Here is a 24,928-nt window from a genome sequence, read left to right as displayed (position 1 = left end):
AGCTGTGGCCATTCATAGCTGTGTTGACACTCAGTGATACACAGAGTTTTTGGATCGAAATAAGGTAAGTGCACGATAATATCTCGTTAAAGTCATGGTGTCTTTAATTCTGCTGTTTCATTCTCTCACCTCCAGATAGGGTTTTGCTGTTATGTTTTATTTTTAAATGCCCTCCTGTTCAAAATGTTTCTTCCCCCAGAAAATTGAGATTTGAAGCTTTCCAATGATGTATCACACGTGCATATCGGACAATTTTGAAATTTGGCCAAATTAGGAGTGTTTTCCGCCGTATGAATTTAAAATTATGACTTGGCGGTTAAAGTGTCTATAAAAACGGAAAAAGCAATAAAACAAACAACCAAAATGAATGAACAAAATATCTTTTACAATGGGTCCAAATTATTTTTCAAAGAGATCATGTGACTTGCACCTTAGAGATGGTCATTTGCTTTGCTTCGCCCCCAAAAAAACTGAGGACGTCATTTTTTCAATTCTACAAATGGCAACTACCACTTAACTTACAACAACTTTACTACTATCCGAGCATATATCTTGGAAGTTCATTTTATTGCTGAAAATGCGTTTCAGGTCATCAATATGTTTTGTGCATTTAGCCCCCCCCCGACACAAAAGTCAAACTCTATGCTAGTAATCAGTAGTATTTCATGAGTAAATATGCTCTTTTTGTTTAATCCAAACCCCCAAAAATTTCAAGATTATAAAAAATTCGTTCTGCGTTCAAGGAAACATTTTTATGATATTAAAGAATTTAGCAACCCCAGGTTTGCAACACATAAGAATGACAGTAAACATTTTCCTAATTGAAATACTGTATAGGCGTTTTTGAAATGTCAAAATAAAATTTATAGTACATTTAAAAACCCCAAAATTCTGACCAGAAAAATATGGTCTAAATTTCTGAAATATTTGAAAAAGAAAATTTTTAATTTTTTTTTTACTGTAAAGAAAAAAATTGGTATATGTAATAAAAAGTTTTGTTGTTGTTGTTGAAATACATACGTATTCTTTTAATGTTGGAAAAAAATCAAATCCTAAAGGGTTGATATTGTCTAAATTTCTAAAATACTGAAAAAAAAATTTTTTTTTACTATAAAAACCAAAACATATTAAGAACCCTAACCTACAGTGTATCCAAAGAATATTTAAAAAAAAATATTACATCTATATATAAATATATTACATGTTGAAAAAAATTGAATCCTAATAGTTCTTATCAAAAAAGGTCTAAATTTCTGAAATATTGAAAAATATATTAGTAAAAAAAAAAAAAAAAAATTGTCATATATATATATTTATTATTATACATATTTAATTGGATTACATGTAGTAAGTTTTTTATATAATTTTTTTAATGTTGAAAAAAAATCCTAATAGTCTAAATTTCTGAACTATTGAAAAAATATATAGTTTCCAAAAAATGTTTGTCTAAAGATAACGAAAAATATATATCTTTAAATTGAATTTCATATGGACATTTTTAATGTTGAAAAAAAATTTAAAGCTTAAAGGTTCTTACGCCAAAAATAATATGGTCTATATTTTTGAAGTATTGAAAAAGTATTTTAAAAAAAAAGAATAAAAAAAAGGAAGCGACACTTTTTTTTATACTATAAAGAAAACATATATTTGGAAAATTCATTGAAATATGTATACAGTATATAAATGTTGAGAAAAGAACCTCATAGATTCTTACCCCCCCCCAAAAGAAATGAGGTCTATATTTTTGAAAAACTCACAAAAACAAAAAAAGGCAGCGACACTTTTTTGACGACTATTGACGATATGTTTGAAATAGAACCTCTTCCCAAATTTGAAAGAAACAAGCTAGCATTCTTCAAAATATAACAAATACCTGAAGAGCAGCAGCAAGAAGAGGAACGCCTCCGTCCACATTTTCACAAAAATTTTTTACCGAACCATTTGAAGCGGATTTTTGTGACACCGGTGTGACAGAAAGACGGTTGCTGAAAAGAAAAACAGGAAACAGGAAGTTGCTTTTTTGGGGGGTCCCATATGGAATCTTCCACAAATTCAAAACTACAAGCAGGTGTGAAAGTGGCTAGAATTTCTTGCCGGAACTCCCTGACATGAAGGTCACCAATCACGGAGCCAGAATAATTAAAAAAAAAAATTTTTGTGGGGAGGAGGCAAACTTAAGTATTGTTTTACTTGTGCGCCCTTACTCAATATGTTACGGAAGAAGATGGATGTACAGTTATCCCTCACTACTTTGTGCTTCAAACTTTGCACCCGCAGTCCATCGCGGATTTTTTTTTCAGTTAAAAAGAAATGCAGTAGCATAATTTTTGGACTATAAGCCGCTACTTTTTTCCTTCATTTTGAATCATGTGGCTTATAGTCCAATGTGGCTTATTTGTTGTTTTATTTGGGTTTACAGGTAACACTTTATTTGACAGCGGCGTCATAACAGTTTTAATTATGACATGACACTATCATGGGCGTTACTGAATGCTTATGACAGATGTCATTAAGTGTCAACCGGCAGATTATGTCACAAACTCGATTTATGTCCAGCTCGGCTCTTTTACATCCATTCAAAACTGAAATAATTTGCCAGATAACACTAAATGACATCTGTTATAGGCATTTATTAACGCTCATGACAGTGTCATATCATAATTTTGATTGTCTAATGACAGTCTTATGGCGCCACTGTCAAATAAAGTGTTACCAAATACCATCATTAGCAATACATGATGCGACTAGAAGAGTAACTGAAGAAATAATTAGCACAGAACATGAATTTTGATTGTTATTTACATCTGTAGCGCTGCAATGCATGCTAGGAGGAATGTTGGACAACAACAGTATTGACAGCAGGTGGCAGCAGAAGTGGACTGTCTCCCCCAAGGGAGCAGTGATGGCCAAATGAAGCTTCTTGAAGCAATGAAGCTTTGAACCAATTGGCTGCAAATGGTGGTTCATTTGGTCTTATGACAGTAGTGTGATACCGCTGTCAAATAAAGTATTACCGGTGAATATCTTTTGATGTAAATGTCCCATAATACAGTTAATACGGCTGCGGCTTATAGTCCAGTGCGGCTTATCTATGAGCAAATGTCGTTTTGGTGTCAAATTTGGTGGGTGGCGGCTTATAGTCAGGTGTGCCTTATAGTGCGAAAATGACGGTATTTTATAGAGCTGTCCCAATCCATTAGTCTCGCTCCTGACGCTTTTCTTGGTCAGGCAGTGCACCGGAGTTGCTTATTGACTGACAGTTAAGGTTGGATCTTGCCAGAGACACGAACTTCAAAACGCCACATGTGTCAATCATCGTTTAACTTGGTAAACAGTTGCTGTGGCAACTCATTGTGTGTAAGTGAGCAGCTTGAGCGGGTTTGAGTGGACTCACTCAATGAAGCGTTCAATAAAGACAAGCTACTTTTTTAAAATGGACTGGGCGTCAAAATTTTTTCTTGTTGAAAAATAATTTGGTGGGACAGTATCATAACTAGAAACTGGAGAAATGACTCTGGGTCTTTGCTGTAGGTAGATACAGATCTTGGCGCCGCCCAGGGCTATCAATAACAAACATGCCAGTCAATGGCATTCGACAAAGTAAATGCCATTAGAAATGAATGGGAAATTTGGACGTCCATGGCCGTCAAAGGCAGCACCCTCCATAAGCGTCAATGGAAACGGGGAAAGTTCAGGGAACATGTGCTATTGATATCTGGTCATTTCCTGTTGATTTGGGGAGATTGTTTTTTTATGCCACTGAAAATGGGAAAAAAATTTGGACATCCATGGCTGTCAATGGCATCGACTTACATAGGCGTCAATTGAGTCCAAGTATATTGGCATCAATAGAATCGACATACATGGCTGTCATTTGGCATACGGTTCAGGGAACCGTTTCCAGATATAACATTTAAAATTTAGTATTTAGAGTTAACATTTAGGATATAAATATAAAATTCAGATTTCAAATAAATATTTCGAATATAAATTCCAGATAAATATTAAGGACGTACATACCACACAAATGTTCGGGGAACACGTGCTATTGATATCTGGTCATTTCCTGTTGATTTGGGGACATTGTATTTTTTTTTTGCCACTGAAAATGGGGAAAAAATTGGGACATTCATGGCCGTCAATGGCATCGACTTACATAGGCGTCAATTGAGTCCAAGTACATTGGCATCAATAGAATCGACATACATGGCCGTCATTTGGCATGCGGTTCAGGGAACCGTTCCCAGATATAACATTTAAAATTTAGTATTTAGATTTAACATTTAGGATATAAATATAAAATTCAGATTTCAAATAAATATTTCGAATATAAATTTCATAGAAATATTTAGGATATTCATACCATTTACATTTCGGAAATACATTGAACATTTATAATGTTGCATGATCTGCTTTACAAATGGCGCCCCACAGTGCTCGACGCCAGTTTGAAGCTAGCCGCCACAGCTTCCCGGTTTCCACCCAAGGCTAGAACTCTGTGAGCGGCAGACCGCTTCGAAACAGTCTTCTGCGTCACTTGCGCCTCAACATTTGTATGATCAACATTTATTTAATGTTGATGAGCTGAAGAGCCACATTCAAGCATTCCATCTTGCATTGTTCATTTTTTCTCCGTTAAACTAGACTAGAGTAGGTCAACAAGCATGCCCCAAAACCGTTCAAACATAACGCCACACCCCTCTGGTGGCTTGGCGGTGAATTACAGAGCAACGAGTTCCCTCACCGCAGAACTATCGAATGCTCATTGACGCCGTAGTCACTTCGCCGTCACCGCAACCCAGCAGCATAACTCACCCCGGTAAGAGCAATTGGTCCAATTGGAACCAAGATGTCCTTCCACTCCTTCCCAGTAGAGGGCGGCCAAACATATATTTTTTTAACGATTCAACAACAAAGACACTACACACACATTCAATTTCCTGGCTTTATTTTCTCTGTTGTGTCCTTACAATTTGTATATTTTGTGTTCAAAAAACAAATATTAATACAAAATAAAAACTATACAAAGTAGAATATGTCACAACTTGATTTACTATTATATAAAGACCTAGGAACATCGGTGTGATGACATCTTGAGATTGACAGTGTCATTATTAGCGATATATGGCTAACCGTGAGCTAACAATTGTGCAATAGTGAGGTTTGCTGCTCGTTTTGTATGTGCAATCTACTGGCGTGCGGTCATGTGTTAGGACAGTAGCTCAAGTGTGACACTTCCCGTGTGTTTCTTCAAGATGGCCACGGCCTGCTGGTGCGTGACCCCTTCCAGACTTTCTCCATTCACCGACAACACTTGCTCGCCGCGTTTTGGAAAGCCGTCGGCCGCGTCCTAGACACGCACACACAAAAACACACACACAATGTTAGCGTCGCAAGGCTAGGAGGACTTTGTTGACAATGGACTGGATGTAGTAGATGACGGACACAAATTCACAGTAGCACGTTAGCTTAGCATCGCTATGAGGTTTTAACACAAACAAATACACAAATTAGCATGTTAGCTTTGTATGCCTAAGAAGGCCTTGTTGAATACTTTTTTGATATAAGGGTCGCACACAATTACACATTAGCACGCTAGCTTAGCAAGGCTAGGACCTTGCTGAAGACAGTGTTGATATATGTGTTGCATACAAATACACATTCCCGCGTTATCTTAGCATGGCTAGGAAAATATTGTTGACAATGGACTGGATATGCATGACACATAATTGTACATTAGCGCGTTAGCTTAGCATAGCCAGGAGGATGTTTTTGGCAAACACAAACACACACATTAGAATGTTAGCATCACAAGGCTAGGAGGACATTGTTGACAATGGACTGGATGTAGTAGATGACACACACAAACTCACAACAGCACGCTAGCTAAGCATAGCTAGAAGGTTGTTGACACAAACAAATACACAAATTAGCATGTTAGCTTTGTATGCCAAGGAAGGCCTTGTTGAAAACGTTTTTGATATAAGAGTCACACACACTTACACATTAGCACGTTAGCTTAGCATGGCTAGGAAGATATTGTTGACAATGGACTGGATGTAGTAGATGACATACACAAACACACAAAAGCACGCTAGCTTAGCATAGCTAGGAGGAGGTTGTTGACAATGGACTGGACATGCATGACACATAAGCGTACATTAGCGCGTTAGCTTAGCATAGCCAGGAGGATGTTTTTGGCAAAAACAAACACACACATTAGAATGTTAGCATCGCAAGACTAGGAGGACATTGTTGACATTGGACTGGATGTAGTAGATAACACACACAAACTCACAACAGCACGCTAGCCAAGCATAGCTAGGAGGTTGTTGACACAAACAAACAAACAATTTAGCGTATTAGCTTTGTATGCCTAAGGCCTTGTTGAAGACTGTTGATATAGGAGTCACACACAAATACTCATTAGCACGTTAGCTCAGCATGGCTAGGACCTTGCTGAAGGCAGTCTTGATTTATGTGTCGCATGCAAGTATACATTCGCATGTTAGCTTAGCATGGGTAGGATGATATTGTTGACAATGGACTGGACATACATGACGCATAAAAGCACATTAGTGCGTTAGCTTAGCATAGCTAGGAGGATGTTGACAATGGACTGGCTGTAGCAGATGACACACAAACACACAATAGCACGTTAGCTTAGCATAACTAGGAGAATTATGTTGGCACACACACAAATACACAACTTAGCATGTTAGCTTTGTATGCCTTATGGAAGACGTAGTCTTGATATAGGAGTCAAACACAAATACACATTAGCTTAGCATGGCTAGGAGGGTCTTGTTGACAATGGACTGGATATACATGACACACATATACAGAGTAGCATGCTAGCTTAGCATGGTTAGGAGGACCTTGTTGGTACACACACAAACAAATACACAACTTCACATGTTAGCTTTGTATGGCTATGAAGGCCTTGGTGAAGACGGTCTTGATGGTCTGTATCAGCACGTTAGCTTAGCATGGTCAAAGTATAGAAGCAGATGAAACACAAACAGTATATGAGCATGTTAATGTATGGCTCGGAGGTCCTTGCTAAAGATAGTCTTGATGTAGGTGACAAAAACATACATTAGCATGTTAGCCTAGCATGGTCGGGAGAACCTTGTCGAACTCTGACGTGGATGAGACATGAACAAACGCGCACTTCAGCATTTTAGCTTAGTAGGGACTACTGAAGTAGATGACACTTGCTCAAGGAAGTTAGCGTATACATTTAGCATAGCGGGGAGGACCTTGTTGAAGACAGTCTTGACATAGATGGGCAGGTCACCGTGCACGCTCCCGACCCCTCCGACAACGCTGAAGCCAAAGCCCTCGCCGGTCTTCTCCACGACAATCGTACGCCGATTGGCTCCTCTACGAGTGGGGCGGAGTTAGCGGCGGTGTCAAGGGGTCGGTGTGACGGCGTGTACGCACCGTGTATGCGCGCGGTCACTTTCCGCGTTGACAAGAGTGGAGTTGCTGGACAAATTCTCCACCTGACTCAAAATGGCGGCCACGTTGGTGTCCCCTACAACCTAATGAGCACACCCAAACATTTTGATGTATTATAATGTGAAATTTATTGTGTTAAAATATGAAATATCTTGGTCACTGATTTCCTCATTCACTAAAATGACAACCAATCCCATTGATCTCACTTCCTGTTGACTTCAGATCACTTCCTGTTGGTTTCTGGGCATTTTTGGGTCACTTCCTGTTGATTTGGGGTCACTTCCTGTTGGTTTCAGGGCAAGTGCGTTATGAATAAAATGTGTTATTATTATTATTACTATTTTGGGTCACTTCCTTGTTCATTGGTCACTTCCTGTTGGTTTTGGGGCATTTGTAGGTAATTTCCTGTAGATTTCAGGTCGCTTTCTGTTGGCATCAAGGCATTTTTGGGTCACTTCCTTGTTAATTGGTCAGTTCTTGTTGATTTGGGGTCACTTCCTATTGGTATCAGGGCATTTTTGGGTCACTTCCTTGTTCATTGGTCACTTCCTGTTGATTTTGGGGATTTTCCAGGTTACTTCCTGTTGATTTCAGCTCACTTCCTGTTGATTTTGCGGCCATTCCATGTTACTTCCTGTTGATTTTGGGTAACTTCCTGTTGGTTTCAGGGCATTTTTGTGTCACTTCCTTGTTAATTGGTCACTTCCTGTTAGTTTTGGGGCATTTGTAGGTAATTTCCTGTAGATTTCACGTCACTTCCTGTTGGTTTCATGGCATTTTTGGGCCACTTCCTTGGTCATTGGTCACTTCCTGCTAGTTTTGGGGCATTTGCAGGTAATTTCCTGTAGATTTCAGGTCACTTCCTGTTAGTTTCATGGCATTTTTGGGCCACTTCCATAGTCATTGGTCACTTTTTGTTGATTTCGGGTTACTTCCTGTTGGTTTCATGGCATTTTTGGGTCACTTCCTTGTTCATTGGTCAATTCCTGTTGACTTGAGGGCATTCACGGGTCAATTCCTGTTGTTCCACTTACTGAACATTTTGGGGCATTCTGGCACTATTTCCTGTAAATTTTGTGCCACTTCCGAGTTATTTTAGGAACTTCCAATTCACTTTCTGTTCATTGGTCACTTATTATTGATTTTGGGGTATTCCCAGGTCACTTCCTGTAGATTTTGGGACATTCTGGCATAATTTCCAGTATACTTTGGATCCTGTTGGTTTCATGGCATTTTTGGGTAACTTCCTTGTTTATTGGTCACTTCCTGTTGATTTTCTGGGCCTTTCGAGGTTACTTCCTTTTGATTTCAGGTCACTTCCTGTTGGGTTCAAAGTCCTTGTTCATTGGTCACTTGTCTATTTTGGGTCACTTTCTATTGATTTCATGGCATTTTTGGGTCACTTCCTTGTTCATTGGTCACTTCCTGTTGATTTTGGGGAATTTCCAGGTCACTTTCTGTTGTTTTTTGGTCACTTTTTGGTTTCATGGAATTTTGGGTCACTTCCTAATGTTTTCTGGGCATTTTTGGGTCACTTCTTTGTTCATTGGTCACTTCCTGTTGATTTCAGGTCACTTCCTGTTGCTTTCGGGGCATTTTTGGGTAACTTCCTTGTTCATTGGTCAATTCCTGTGAGTTTTTGCTCACTTCCGGAGGCATTGATTGCATTCCCGGTTCACTTTTTGTATATTTTCTTCTTTGGGATATTCCGGGGTCACTTCCTGTACATTTTGGCTCGCTTCCTGTGAACCACTGTTCATTCACCCTCCCATTCCAAATAAATTGCTGTCAATATCAGTCACAAAGCTTGTGTTTGTGCGCAACCTGCAGACGGATGTTTCCGGACGTTTCTTTCAACATGTCGACGACTTCATCGTGCGACTTGGCCTCCACGGATCGGCCGTCGATGCTGACGATCCTGTCGCCGACCTGAAGGGACGCGTGACTGGCTCGCTCAGGCAGGCAGAAGGTGAGAGCGGGCGAGCGCCGGAACCCACCTTCAGGCGTTGCGTGTTGGCCGCCGCGCCGTGATGTTGAATCATGGCGATGAAGACGGGGACGTCCCCCAGAGGGCTGCCCCGCCCCCCTGCGATGCTCAGCCCCAGGGAGTCACCCGCACCCTGATTGGATGGGAGGCAGGGCGTTACGTTGTACATTTTTTTCCCCCAACTTTTCCTGACATTATTCTATTTCTCCAAAGGAAAAAAAAAATTGTTTAAAAAAAAAAAAAAAAAAAAAAAAATGTTACTCTTGAAAACAGGGATTTGTGTTGTGTTTGTATTATTTGGATTTGATTTTGAGATTAACTATCAAAATACTTATTCATTATGAATGAATACATTAAAAAAATATATATATATATATATTTTTGTAATTTAAATTGTTTAAAACTTAGTCTTTATTTTTTTAATGTATTTTTTAAATTGAAAAAAAAAAAACCCTCAAAATTTTAAATATTGAAAATAAATCTTTTATATTTAAAACCAATAGAAACATAAACAAACAAAAAAGGTATTGGAAAAAAAACAACTATTTACATACCCGTATTGGCAGGAATATAAGACTGTGTGTGCACGGTTCGCATCAAAATAAGACTGAAGAAGTGGGGGTCGTCTTATATTGGCGGTCTAGACATTATACCCATTCACGACGCTAGATGACGCCAGATATCATTGAAGCGATGTTCTGTTATGACAGATCTCAGCTACTCTCAAGTTGAACCAGTTTGCCTTATTTTATTGCAATGTTTTTCCTTATTCAGATTTGTTTCAAGACTACAGCTACAGTTAGAGTTTACTTTGATGGTTAATGCAGTTATTGCAATTTTATTACAATAGATTGGTTTATTTACATTTCAAAAACTAGGAGCCATTCATTTACGATTGCACTTTAGTTGACATATTTAAATGTTCAGATATTAAGATTTCAATGAGGCTAAATAAAATGCTTTTTCTCTCAAATATATTGTTATAATCATTTGTTTCAGATGAATTGTAATTATTTTCTGTATAAAAATTAATTTGGTGTTCAAAAAGTCTTTTTTCAAACTTGAGTCTTGAAAAAGAGGGGGTCGTCTTATAATCAGGGGCGTCTTATATTCGGGCCGATACGGTATATAATTATATATTATATAATACTATACATATATACATACACATTATATATATATATATATATTCATTCATTCATTTTCCATGCCGCTTCTTCCTCACGAGGGTCGCGGAGGTGCTGGAGCCTATCCCAGCGAACTATGGGCAGTAGGCAGGGGACACCCTGAACTGGTTGCCAGCCAATCACAGGGCACAAGGAGACATACAACCATTCACGCACACACTCATACCTACGGACAATTTAGAATGTTCAATCAGCCTACCATGCATGTTTTTGGGATGTGGGAGGAAACCGGAGTCCCCGGAGGAAACCCACGCAGGCACGGGGAGAACATGCAAACTCCACACAGGAAGGCCGAAGCCCGGGATTGAACCCTTGATCTCAGAACTGTGAGGCAGACGTGCTAACCACTCAGCCACCGTGCCGCCATATATATATATATATATATATATATATATATATATATATATATATATATATATATATATATATATATATATATATATATATATATATATATATATAAAATTTATACATATTAAATGTATATAAATATATATAATTATTAATTTTCCATCCTTTAAATTTTTTTGAAAATATATATTTAATTAGCTTAATTTTGTTAATTTAAAAAAAGATTTTTTAAAGCATTTTTTAAAACAGAAATTTCACAGGTTTAAAATAAATCAGAAAATGTATTTTTTTTCATTTTCAAACTTTATTTTTCTAATTGAATTGAAAATAAATCTTTCCTTATTTAACTTTTATATATGTATATAAGCATATATTGTCTAATATTATACACATATTATACATTTATATTTAATTATTAATTTTCCGCTTTTAATTTTTAAATATTTAATTTTACTCATTGAAAAACAGATGATTTAAAAAAAAATATATATTTTTTTATTTTTTATTTTAGCGGTTTAAAATAAATCAGAAAATGTCTTTTTTCCATTTTCCACCTTTTTATTTTTAAAATTGAAAAAAATCAGAATTTTGAATATTGTAAATAAATCGTTTGTATTCAAACCAATACAAACAAAAACGAAGAATTTTTTTTTTTTTTTTTTAAATAATGGACTTATTTAACTAACTTATATAATATTATATATATATCATAAATTTATATGTAATTATTAGTTTAAATTTTTTTTATAAAATATTTTTTCATTAACTTAATTTTGTTAATTAAATTTTTTTTTTACCATTGTTTAAATTTATAAATTTAAACAATATAAATAAAAATTTATAAAATAAATAAAATAAGAACAATTTCCACCTTTTTTTAATTTTCCAAATTGAAAAAAACCCTTTTTTTTAATATTTAAAATAAATCATTACAGATGAATAATAAAAAAATATTTACACTTAAGTGGCTTAAAAACAAGGAATTAGACCATTTGAATGAAAAACAAATTAATAATACTATTCTTACAAATTATTTTTGTTTTATTTAGCTTGTTTAAAATAAAAAAAATAATAATAAAATTGGGAAAAAAATAATTTTCCACTTTTTAAAAACAAAAATCAAAATAAATCATGGCGATTTAAATCATATTTACCCTGAAGTGGCTTAAAAACAAGGTTTTGAAGGCAACCTAACAGTGAACAATCAAAAAGGTTTTCCTTTTCATTTAAAGTGTATTTTTGATTTATTTTGGGACGTGGACATTACCCTGCTGATGTGCACGGTGCGAAGATGGACACCTGTCAATCCGACGACAAACAACGTTAGCCCGGCGGGTGGCTAACTGGTAACAACCGGAAGCGTCAATGACCCGCGTCCTCGGAGGTGACGTCTTCACGGTCGTTGCGGTCGTCGTCTCCTTCTTCTTCTTCTTCTTGTGACGTCACGTCAGAAGGAGGAGTCACGACACTTCTTGCTCTGCCGTCGTCGTCCGGCTATAAACACAAAATTTGCTTTCTTCATTTAGGATTGAAAAGAAATGGAGCTTTGTCACCAGAGAATTCAAATACATTAAAGGGGGAAGTTGAGAATTTTTGATGTTAGCGTCTTCGACTTTTAATTAGTCGGTGGAGTTGATTTCAACAAGTATGGAAGCCCATCAATAAATCAAGAAAAACTGCATTTTGAAATCAATGCCAACATATGGCCCTTCAATTGTAAAATAAGGTCATATTATTATGAAGATAAAAAGCGTCATTTTTTTTCAGAATGTCTTTTTACACAGTGTCCTTTTTCATTCATAATCCGGCGCAATGTGTTATATTGGACACTTGTAGATTTCCGGGTTGGGGCATTTCCTGTTGATTGTTGGGTATTTCCAGGTCACTTCCTATTGGTTTTAGGTCACTTCCTGTATATTTTGGGGCATAGCTACCCACACTAGCTTTGTGATTGACTGGTCGATCGTGATTAACGTCATGAGCACCCCTGATTTAGTATATCAATTAATTACCGTATTTTTCGGACTATAAGTCGCGGTTTTTTTCATATTTTGGCTGGGGGTGCGACTCAGGAGCGACTTATGTGTGGAGTTATTAACACGTTATGATATAATTTCACATGTTATTTTGGTGTTTTGCAGTGACACTGATGGTTTTGGAAAGTTGTTAGCATGTTCTTATGCTATAGTTATCTGTTAGTTAACTCTTTATAGCTATGGCCACGTTCGCGTTCTGCCTTTGGCAGTGTATGTTCAATTGTATTATTGACTTTTTTATCTTGAAATGGATGCATTTAGTTTGTGGCGCTTTCACGCCCACGTGAGGGCGCACTCGCACTTGTTTACGTGAAGAAGAGTGCTCACACGCCAGAAGAAGACGGACAGCTACGTAGCTCTGAGTGAGTGAGTGGGCGAGCTAGCGAGAGAGAAAAGATGGCTGCGAACCTACTTTCATTGTTTATGCTTTTAAATCATCTCTACAGAGGCAACGCCTGCGTGTATCATCTTTTCAGTTGTTGTTGTGTGTTTTCCACCCGCGATCGGACACTTAGAGCCAGTTGTGTGGTTGTTTGAACGATGTGCTAATGATAGCGAACGCATGCTAACCTGTTACTTATTGCTGTAATAGTACCTAATTATCATTTATTTACGTTGATGCGAACCTGTTTGTTATCAAGGACCAAATTGATTCAGCAAATTATACGGATGTCCAGCGTTGTCTTTTGGGAGTTCGCTGGATAGCCAGGACCGAGCCGTAGCGTAAGACAGTATATTCACATTTCGTTGTTCATGCACTGTACACAGTACATTTATTTAGCATGTTGTTCTCTATTGTATTTTTATATTAAATTGCCTTTTGAAGGAGAAAAGATATCGTCATCGCACACACCATATAATTGTTTGCATTAGCCTAACACATATATAGTCTAACACATACATATGGTACAGGTTTTCGTAGGCACCGTCTAACTGTTTGCATTAGTCTAACACACGTAATATAATTAATCAGGAAATAGTATCATTTTCATATTTACGGTAGGACTACACTACTAATATAAAATATATAGCACACCATAGTTGAATGAGAAGAAATAGAAGAGATACACAATGCCGTCTTATCACAAAATTGACGCACCAACTCTGGCAATCAGCTCTCCCAGCAAACTCCAAGGACAAAGCGCTTTGTCCTAAAACAAGTACAACCAGCCCGGACAGCAAAGTTGATAACGGGTGTCCCAATCCGCGCACGAACCTAAGCCGCCCAAAACCGGCCACAGAGGGGATGGCCCAAAAGCAACACCCAGAAACGCCTTCGACAAGGCCCGCCTCAGCAAAGACTTTAAAAAGACTGGACACTGAGATAACACAGATTTTTTTTCTGCTCGGAAACATATAGCCTTGTTTTGGATCCAGAATTGTCCCTCCGTCGTCTGTTTTTGCCTCGTTTTTACCATTGTCGACGAATAAATTGTCAACCTGTTTTCGGTGAGTGTTCTTCAAGCTTTTGAAACATGGAGTCAGTACAAAGGGTTAAGATAAGAGGACGCGCGAGATTCGGCCTTCCCGGCGGGCGCACGCGGAGCAGCGTCGGCCAAGCGGCAATTGTTTTGGCTGGTGCTGTTCTCGGGTGCGTCTGGGCCGGGGGGGGGCGAATTTCAACACTTTCAAGATGACATGTCTGTTCTATGTGTTGGATTTTATCAAGTAAATTTCCCCCAAAAATTTGACTTATACTCCGGTGTGACTTGTATATGTTTTTTTTTCTCTTCGTTGGGCATTTTATGGCTGGATCAACTTATACTCAGGTGCGACTTGTAGTCCGAAAAATACGGTAGGTTCATATTGGTGAGAAATGTAGCCCTGACCCCCGTACACCCAATCTGTTTGGTATAATGAATGTCCCATCCTGAGCAAAAAGTGTACATGCAGGTTATGCTGTGATATCATCCCTACCAATGTTAAGACCAAACCTACACCCTTGACTACAGTATTACAGTATACAGTCTACAACTGTTTTAGTATTAAGAGACTGCTAATGATTTGCCTGCTGTACTGATTAAATGTAAGCTAAAAGTGGAGCAAACACTAGCTAGCAAACAATTACAGTTTTTCATTATGGAGTAGGCTTAGCCCCATCTGGAAACTCACCATGTCCACTATAGGCTACAGCTCTGAAGCAAGGTCCCTTGTTAACAAACTAATGACAAACTAAATTCAATAAATTCTTGACAAACTGTATTCAAGCCCATTTAACAAAAAAAATTTTCCACACCAACTTTCAACATCTGTGGTATACCAAAAAATGCCGTCATGATTTGGAATTCATGTTTTTGAATAGGTGCATTGAGGCCGGGAAAATCCCGTATTTCTTACGGAGTGAGCTGGTACCCCGCTTCGGAGCTAAGATAACTGGTTCATTTTCAGCACTACACTGACACAAGACACCAACCTTCCTTTGTCAAGTACTTTGTCACATCCTGTTGGCCTTTTCTAGCCATCTCCTGTTTTGCTTTCTTTTCTTTCCTCTTTTGAAAACCCGATTTTTCTTTTGAAAACATTTCAGCACTACGGGGCGCTTCGACTCATTGACTGGTGTAAGTGCGCATCGGTGCTCCCGTTTTGATCGATGGAAGGGGCGGACCAAACCATTGAATGAAAATAAGGTGATTTAAGGGGGGGTGGCTGGCAATACATATGCTCTTTGGGTGTTGACTTTTTGCCAAAAACAAAACAAGAAAACGAAACCCTTAGTTTTATTCCTATTAAAATTATAATGATAAATATTTCAATTTGCGAACGATTATCTAATGTTCTAATTTTCTTTGTGGGCCCCCATCAGGGCATGGGCCCATAGAATCAGTCTCACTTTTCCCCCCCATACGGCGCCCCTGCCAACACGGCTGCCAACCCGAGCCCACGTTGACAGGGGCAATAAAAGCTCTTTTTGTGTTTCTACCTTGTCATTGAAATGAGTTCATCACAACAGACATCCAACCCATTGGAAGCGGAAGGGCGGACAGTGAATGAACGAATTGCCGCTTTCAACGGATTGGTCGTCTCACGCCGTCAATGGCAGACAACAATAAGTTCAGAATCCAAATGGAAGCGTACCCGTCGGCAGGAAACGGCTTGGAGGGGGCGGTGACCTACGACGCGCCGCGGGGTCAACCCCGACGAGTCGACGCGGGAAATCGGCGAGCCGGAGTCTTGCCGGCGTCGCCGTCGCCGCCGACCTCGCTCCCGCAGAACCGTCATCACGGCTTTGGAAGACGGCCGCCGCAACGCCGAGATGGCCTCCTGGTGAGACGCCCGCCGGAGATCCACGCCGTTCACCTGCGCCGCGTCGTCACCTTCGTCACATCCTCGCGTCCACTGGCGGGCAGGCGAGCGAGCGAGCGAGCATACCTCCAGAATTTGATCGCCGGGCCTCAGGCGGCCATCTTTGGCGGCTGCGCCGTCTTCGTAGACTTCGAGAATCACCACGGCTCGCTGAGGACGTCGCAGAGACATAAAATAACTAATACTTAGCCGGCAGCGAATGAGTTCATAAAACAAATTTGACTTCCGTCGGCGGGCGAGCGTTTGAGCGAACCAGCTGCGTGTCTCGGCCGCCGACCACGCTCAGGCCGAGGCCCGAACGACCCTTGCGGATCTCCAAGGTGGTCTCTCGGCCGGGGAGGACGGCCGGCTCCCGGGTGGCGGGGCTACCTGTCGCGGAAACAGAGAGATCCAATCGATAAAGGACTAGATATGAAACCGGCAGCCATCTTAGAGCAGGGGACTCATAGAAATATTTGACTCCTACGGCCGTCATTGACTGCGCGAGACATCCGATCTGCTCGGACTGGGAGGCAGTTCGAATGGATTGGACGTCTCGCACAGGCAACGACACAGTAAGACAAGGGTTCATTGCCAGTCCTTCCAGTTTAAGTGAATTGGACATCTTCAATGGCAGGCAACGAGTGCATTTTAGGTCACTTCCTTATTCATTTTGGGTAATTTCCTGTTGATTTAAGGACACTTCCCATTCACTTCGTGATCACTGGTCAATTCCTGTTGATTTGAAGACATTCCCAAGGCACTTCCTGATGAATTTTGGTCACTTACTGTAAGTTTTGGAGCATTCTGGCACATTTCTTGTCAATTTTGGGTCACCTCCTTGTGATTTTAAGGCACTTCCTGTTCATTGGTCACTTCCTGTTGATTTGGGGGACATTCGTTGGTCAGTTCCTGTTGAATTTTGGTCACCTCCTGTACATTTTGGAGCATTCTGTCATCATTTGCTGTATATTTTGGATCACTTCCTTTTCATTTTAAGACACTTCCTGTTCATTGGTCACTTCCTGTTGATTTTGGGGCATTCCCGCGTCACTTCCTGTGCACTTAGGGGCATTCACAGGTCAATTCCTGTTGAATTTTGGTCACTTCCTGTACATTTTGGTGCATTAAGGCATCATTTCCTGGAAATTTTGGGTCACTTCCTGGTGATTTTAGGTCACTTCCTATTCACTTCCTGTTCACTGGTCACTTCCTGCCAATTTGGAGGCATTCCTGGGTCACTTCCTGTTGATTTGGGGACATTCATTGGTCAATTCCTGTTGAATTTTGGTCACTTCCTGTACATTTTGGAGCATTCTGTCATCATTTGCTGTATATTTTGGATCACTTCCTTTTAATTTTAAGACACTTCCTGTTCATTGGTCACTTCCTGTTGATTTTGGGGCATTCCTGCGTCACTTCCTGTGCACTTTGGGGCATTCACAGGTCAATTCCTGTTGAATTTTGGTCACTTCCGGTACGTTTTGGGGCATTCTGGCATCATTTCCTGTAAATTTTGGCTCACTTCCAGTTAGTTTTAGGACACTTCTCATTTACTTTATGTTTGCATTCTGGCACATTTCTTGTAAATTTTGTGTCACTTCCTGGTGATTTTAAGCCAATTCCGACTCACTTCCTATTCATTGGTCACTTCCTGTTGATTTGGGGGCATTCCTGGGTCAATTCCTGTTACATTTTGGTCACTTCCTGTACATTTTGGGTCATTAAGGCATCATTTCCTGGAATTTTTGGGTCACTTCCTGGTGATTTTAGGTCACTTCCTATTCACTTCCTGTTCACTGGTCACTTCCTGCCGATTTGGAGGCATTCCTGGGTCACATCCTGTCCACTTTGGGACATTCATACATCAATTCCTGTTGAATTTTGGTCACTTCCTGTACATTTTGGGGCATTAAGGCATCATTTCTTGTATATTTTGGATCAATTCCTGTTAATTTTAGGACACTTCCCATTCAAATCCTGCTCATTGGTCACTACTTCTTGATTTTGGGGCATTCCCGGGTCACTTCCTGTGCACTTTGGGGCTTTTACGGTTCCCTTCCTGTTGAATTTGGGTCACTTCCTGAACATTTGGGATACTTTAGCATCATTTGCTATATATCTTGGATCACTTCCTGTTGATTTTCGAACAAGTCCCATTCACTTCCTGTTCATTGGTCACTTCCTGTTGATTTTGGGGCTTTCCCGGGTCACTTCCTGTACAAAACGAGGCATTCACGGGGCCCTTTCTGTTGAATTTTGGTCACTTCCTGTACATTTTGGAGCATTAAGGCATCATTTCCTGTATATTTTGGATCACTTCCTGTTAATTTTACGACACTTCCCATTCAAATCCTGCTCATTGGTCACTACTTCTTGATTTTGGGGCATTCCCGGGTCACTTCCTGTGCACTTTGGGGCTTTTACGGGTCACTTCCTGTGCACTTTGGGTCACTTCCTGTACATTTCGGGATACTCTGGCATCATTTGCTGTATATCTTGGATCACTTCCTGTTGATTTTCGAACAAGTCCCATTCACTTCCTGTTCATTGGTCATTTCCTGTTGATTTTGGGGCTTTCCCGGGTCACTTCCTGTACAAAATGAGGCATTCACGGGGCCCTTTCTGTGGAATTTGGGTCACTTCCAGTACATTTTGGGGCATTCTGGCATCTTTTCATGTATGTTTTGTATTTTTATTTCACTTCATATTAGAACATTTCCCATTCACTGGTCACTTCCTGTTGATTTTTGGGTATTCCCGGGTGACTTCTTGTGCACTTTGGGGCATTCATGGGCCCCTTCCTGTGATTTTCTGGGTCACTTCTTTTTGGTATTGGGTTTTTCTTGTTGATTATGGGGCATTTCCTGTTATATTTATTAAATGGCACAGACCCAAAATGGCTGACATGTGGTAACATCCGTCCCCATTGCCTTACAGTGCGATACGTCCCTATCTGCTCAGCAAGGCTCGCGAGTGCCAGAAACCGCGTGAGGCTGGCTACCTTTACTGATGTCGTCACTGTCGTCGTTGTCGTCGTCACGCGAAACGGCCCCGGACGCCCCGCGTGACCCCTCGCTCTTCCGTTGGGTGACCATCGAACAAAAGACAGTCACGCCTGCGCCGTTCCAGCGTTGCCGTGACGACGCGCTCGTTACCTGCCGTCCCGGCGCGTCCTCGTCACCCTTCTCGTTCTTCTGGAGGCAGCCGGCCGCGCCCTCGTGGCTCTCCGGGTCCTAAGCCGAGCCACGGACAGGTTTGAGTTTACCACTAGTAGATGTCTCATCCCTCTCCTTCAAATGTATTGGATGTCAATGGCAGACAATGAGTTCAACTACAAAAGGCAAAGTCAAAGCACCAACACCCCAAAACTTCGACATCCCCAAATTTCAAACTATGAAAATGACTACACCCAAAATGAACTCTCCAACAACCCAAAATTCAACCAGATTTCACACTCTCAAAACGACAACACCCCGAAAGGCAAACGACAAAAAGACCAAAAAAGTTCAGCAAAAAGTCAAAGAACCAACTCGACAGCACCCCAAAATTTCAAAGTCCCCCAAATTCAAACAAAAACTATCAAAATAACAAAAGTCAACTGCTTCCAAAAGTCAATCAAAATAACAACAACCCCAAATTCTAGCACCGCAAAAAGTCTCCAACACCACAGAAGTCATTGAGCCCCCAAATCAAGTCTCACAGCACAAAAAAAGAATCCAAAGTTTAACCAAATTTTAAACTACCTAACCCTAACCATAACCCTAGAGTGAACCAAGTAAATTCCAACACTCCCAAAGTACACGAAAGAGCCTCACCGTATCTTCGCCCGAGGGGGGGCGGAGCATGTCGCCGTCCGGCGGGCGTGGCCATTCCGACGCGTCCTCCGGAGAAACGCTCTGACAGAAAAAAAAAGGCACGACGTCACAGACGGCGTCCCGCTCGACGGGAAGTGTCCGCGTTACCTCGGGCGGCGGGGGGGCGGGCGTGATCGTCGTCCGCCGGGCACCGTCTCCGTAGAGCGACGGCCTGAGTAGGAGGAGTTTGACCTCGGAGGCGGAGTTCTCGATGACGGCCGAGGCCTTCTGGTGACTCTGCCCTTCGAGGACCCGGTCGTTGACCTGCCGAAAAAACGCTCACGCGTGAACCCAAGGACAAACGGAGGAGGGACTGGACGGGCGCCCGCCAACCTCCAGCAAGCGGTCGCCGACACGCAGGCGTCCGTCGAGGGCGGCGGCTCCCCCCGCTCGCAGCCCGGCCACGAAGACGCCGCGGCGCTCCGGGTTCCCGGCCAGGCTGAGGCCCAGTCCGCGGCCCGCTTCCTTGGATAGTTCCACACGTAGCAGCTCCCCCCGCAGGTCGCCGTAGCGATCTGCGCGCACGCACATTCGTGTCCACCAGAAAGCCAAGATGGAAAAATGGAAGTACGTTTCTTGTAAATTTGGCTCACTTCCTATTGATTTTGGGGCATTTTTGCATCACTTCCTGTACATTCTGGGTAATTTTCCATCATTTCCAGTACATTCTATTTGTGCGTGATTCAATTCCTCTTGATTTCGGGACACTTCCTGTTGATTTTGAGGAATTTTGGCATCATTTCCTGTACATTTTGGGTCCCTTCCTGTTTTCTTTTAATCACTTTCTGTACATTTTGGGCTGCTTCTTGTACATTTTGGATCAATTCCTCTTGATTTTGGGTCACTTCCTGTTATTATTGAGGGATTTTATGCATCATTTTCTGTATAACTGCGGTCACGTCTTCATCTTGGGTAATTTCCTGTCGATTTTGGGGTACTCTTGTATCATTTCGTGTACATTTTGGGTCACTTCCTGTTAATTTGTTTTATTTATTTATCTATTTATTTATTTATTTATATTTCTTAGTTTTTTTGTCACTTTCAATTGATTATGGGTCACTTTATGATATTTTGCACCACTTCCTCTTAATTTTGGGTCACTCCCTGTTAACATCCTGTTGATTCCAGGTCACTTCCTGTTGATTTTGGGGCTATTCGAGGGAGTTGAAAATAAATCGGAGTGAAAGGTCATTTTTTGACAGACAGCGAGAACCAAAAGTGGTATTTGGTAACTGGCAAAATTTTGTCACATGGCAAATACCACTTTTTGTTCTCGGACCTGCTGCATTTTTTTTGTGGGTGTTGAAGGTGCCATTGGAAATGTATAAGGCAGAAAACACAGACAAGACTGAAAAAGCAGTTTCTGCTCTTGCACCCCTCTTTAAAAGAAACTGTTGTATTTTAAGATAACTGTTGTGTTTGATAGACCAATATGCTGCCATAGCAGATTCATGGGACATGAAGCCCCCAAACTATTTGTAATTTGTCCGTTTTACCCTGAAAACCCCCGTTTACAGACATCGCGCAACCGCTTTTGTTTCAACCCAGCCATAAAACGAAGGTAATTAAGTATATTTATTATTCCAAATGTCTGTCGTTTTTAGCTTAGAATCATTCGTTGATGTCTCATATTTCGGTTTAAAAAAAAAAAAAAAAACACTTAAAAAAATTACTCATATTTTAAACTTTTGAACAAATTATGTCAAAATGAAAAAAATGGCGTCTGTAAAAAAGTCACGGATATCTACCTCATAACTCTCGCTTAATTGTATTTTTTTTTTGTTACTGTTGCATTTTCCCCAAAATGTTAGATGATAAATAATTGATCCAAACAAAAAAAAAGTTGGGAAAAAAACTTTTAAAAGGGTAAATATATGAAAAAGAAAATCTCGACCACTCCTTGATGTCTGCGATTTCTGCATCGCGACCCGTTATATTACCATGTTTCACCCATAAAATCCCCCAAAAATCCAGCTGTGGCCATTCACAGATGTGTCTTGAGACACAGTGATACATGCTACATGGAGTTTTTGGATCAAAACAAAGTAAGTACGCCATAATATCTCGTCAAAGTCATGGCGTCTGTAATTCTGTTCTCGCGTGCTCTCACCTCCATATAGGATTTTGCTGTTTAAAAAAAAAAAAAATTTTTTTTTTAAAATGCCCTCCTGCTTAAAATGTTTCTTTTCCAATGATGTATCACACATACATATCGGACAATTTTGCTAAATTGGGGGTCTCAGAGCGGAACTTCAAGTCACCTGAGTGTTTTCCGCCATATGCAAGTTTTTTGTCAGATTTTGGCCTAATTCGTTATGCAAATTTAGCAGTATTTTTAATATGGGAATGATGCAATTTGGACAAAAACTGACTCGGTTTTTGGAGTTTTTGGGGGGTTTTTGGCAGAACTGTGAACGTTAATGGCAATATCGAAAGAGAGCCTGTGAGTTTTTGGAACATTTGAAAATGGGACCACTGCAAATGGAAAAAAGTGGACCAACCCCCATTCCCTCCACCCAAAAAAACAAACAAAAACAAGCACACTAGGAGTACACACTATGGAGCGCACCGTTGCATCTGTGAGGGTGAACGTGTCCGCCCGGCACAGGCGACGATGACGTACGACCGGCCATTTAACTAGGGGCGGACGGCGCTAGACGGGATCGGCGGACGTCTGGCGCCGTCCCGCCCGTGACGGCGAGCCGACACCGGGTTTTAACGGCGCGAGCACTAACCTTCCCTCGGCATGCTCCTCGCTTCAGTCTGGCTGAGGACGCTACATTCAAACACTGCATGCGTGTGTAGACTGGTAGCTAGCAATCTATCATGAACCCCCCCCTCACTCCCAACCTGACTCACGCGGGTCAGCAGCGCCCCCCGCCGACTGACCTCGGTATAGCGTAGCATCATCAAGCCCATCCAATCGACCGACACTTGGCAACGGTGTCAAAATGTGTTCATTTATTTCCAGCAATTCATTGGATTGACACATGAGCATGCTCACTGGCCACACCCATCATGAAGGCCATGCCCACACCACCTAATTAACCCATTATAGGGCATTCATTGACAGCCAGGGGCATTTACTGATCACTTACTGCTAATTTTGGGTCACTTCCTGTCAATTTTGAGGCATTCTGAGGTCACTTCCTGTTGATTTGGGGCTTTTACAGGTCACTTCCTTTTCATTTGGGGACACTTCCTGTTGATTTTGTGGTGTTCATGAAACAATTACTGTTTATTTTTGGGTCACTTCCTGTTGATTTGGGAGCATTTCAGGGTCACTTCCTCTCATCTTGATCGGCCGTGACTGACACAAAATGGCCGAAAAGTGATAACGGACATCCCCATTATTCTTGGGGCATTTACAGTCCAGGTCCTGTTCATTTTGGGTTGCTCCTGGAACAATTCCTGTTGATTTTGGGTCACTTCCTGATGATTTGGGAGCATTTCTGGGTCACTTCCTGTTGAATTTGGACTTTTACCAGTCTCTTCCTTTTCATTTGGGGACACTTCCTGTCGATTTTGTGGGATTCCTAAAACAATTCCTGTTTATTTTGGGTCACTTCTTGTTGATTTGGGAGCATTTCAGGGTCACCTCCTCTCATCTTGAGGCATTTACAGTCCAGGTCCGGTTCATTTTGGATTGTTCCTGGAACAATTCCTGTTGATTTTGGGTCACTTCCTGATGATTTGGGAGCATTTCCGGGTCACTTCCTGTTGATTTTGGGGCATTTACAGCATGTCCTGTTAATTTTTGGTCACTTCCGTTTTGCTTTTAGTGACATTTCCATTCACTTCCTTTTCATTTAGGAACAATTCCTGTTGATCTTGGGTACTTCCCAGGTCACTTCCTTTTCATTTGGGGACACTTCCTGTTGATCTTGGGGTATTCCCGGGTGACTTCCTGTTGGTATGGAGTCACTTCTTGTTCATTTTGGGTCATTTCAGGTCTCTTCCTGTCATGTTGATTGGCCGTGACAGACACAAAATGGCCGACAAGTGATAACAACAGTAAATGTTGATATTGTGGCATTTACAGATCATGTCCTGCTAATTTTGGGTCACTTCTTGTTGCTCTTGGGGTATTCCCAGGTCACTTCCTTTTAATTAGGGGACACTTCCTGTTGATTTTGTGGCATTCCTGAAACTATTCCTTATTTCGGGTCACTTCCTGTTGATTTGGGAGCATTTCAGGGTCATTTCCTCTCATGTTGACCAGCCGTAACTGACGAAAAATGCCCAACAAGTGATAGCGGCCGTCCCCATTGTTATTGAGGCATTTACAGTCCAAGTCCTGTTCATTTTGGATCACTTTCTATTGATTTTGGGGTATTCCCGGGTCATTTCCTTTTCAATTGGGGACACTTCCTGTTGATTTTAGGGCATTCCTGAAACAATACCTGTTGATTTTGGGTCACTTCCTAAGGATTTGGAGGCATTCTGAGGTCACTTGCGGGTGATTTTGGGCTTTTACCAGTCTCTTCCTTTTCTTTTGGGGACACTTCCTGTTGATTTTGTGGCATTCCTAAAACAATTCCTGTTTATTTTGGCTCACTTCCTGTTGATTTGGGAGCATTTCAGGGTCACTTCCTCTCATCTTGATCGGCCGTGACTGACACAAAATGGCCGACAAGTGATAACGGCCGTCCCCATTGGTCTTGGGGTATTTACAGTCCAGGTCCTGTTCATTTTGGGTTGTCCTTGGAACAATTCCTGTTGATTTTTGGGTCACTTCCTGATGATTTGGGAGCATTTCTGTTG

The 24,928-nt window shown here is 40.8% G+C and overlaps 1 protein-coding gene across 1 annotated transcript in view; it reads right to left on the bottom strand.

Annotated features, from left to right (window-relative positions):
* Nucleotides 1-4,941: 4,941 nt before the first annotated feature.
* patj (PATJ crumbs cell polarity complex component) overlaps nucleotides 4,942-24,928 on the bottom strand; it is a 69,110-nt gene continuing 49,123 nt past the window's right edge. Inside the window, exons 28-41 of the mRNA XM_057840763.1 lie at nucleotides 20,498-20,679; nucleotides 20,273-20,428; nucleotides 20,126-20,206; nucleotides 19,312-19,543; nucleotides 16,582-16,697; nucleotides 16,395-16,478; nucleotides 16,101-16,322; nucleotides 12,360-12,483; nucleotides 12,257-12,288; nucleotides 9,462-9,584; nucleotides 9,289-9,393; nucleotides 7,447-7,547; nucleotides 7,263-7,386; nucleotides 4,942-5,350 (exon numbers count right to left, since the gene is read on the bottom strand). Of these exons, the coding sequence (XP_057696746.1) occupies nucleotides 5,210-5,350; nucleotides 7,263-7,386; nucleotides 7,447-7,547; nucleotides 9,289-9,393; nucleotides 9,462-9,584; nucleotides 12,257-12,288; nucleotides 12,360-12,483; nucleotides 16,101-16,322; nucleotides 16,395-16,478; nucleotides 16,582-16,697; nucleotides 19,312-19,543; nucleotides 20,126-20,206; nucleotides 20,273-20,428; nucleotides 20,498-20,679 (1,823 nt within the window). The 3' untranslated portion in view covers nucleotides 4,942-5,209. The remainder of the gene's footprint in view (nucleotides 5,351-7,262; nucleotides 7,387-7,446; nucleotides 7,548-9,288; nucleotides 9,394-9,461; nucleotides 9,585-12,256; nucleotides 12,289-12,359; nucleotides 12,484-16,100; nucleotides 16,323-16,394; nucleotides 16,479-16,581; nucleotides 16,698-19,311; nucleotides 19,544-20,125; nucleotides 20,207-20,272; nucleotides 20,429-20,497; nucleotides 20,680-24,928) is intronic.

Source organism: Corythoichthys intestinalis, chromosome 7 (genome assembly GCF_030265065.1).
Source record: "Corythoichthys intestinalis isolate RoL2023-P3 chromosome 7, ASM3026506v1, whole genome shotgun sequence".
NCBI lineage: Eukaryota > Metazoa > Chordata > Actinopteri > Syngnathiformes > Syngnathidae > Corythoichthys > Corythoichthys intestinalis.
Note: the sequence above shows the minus strand (reverse complement) of the source record. Positions and strands in the feature narration are given on the sequence as shown.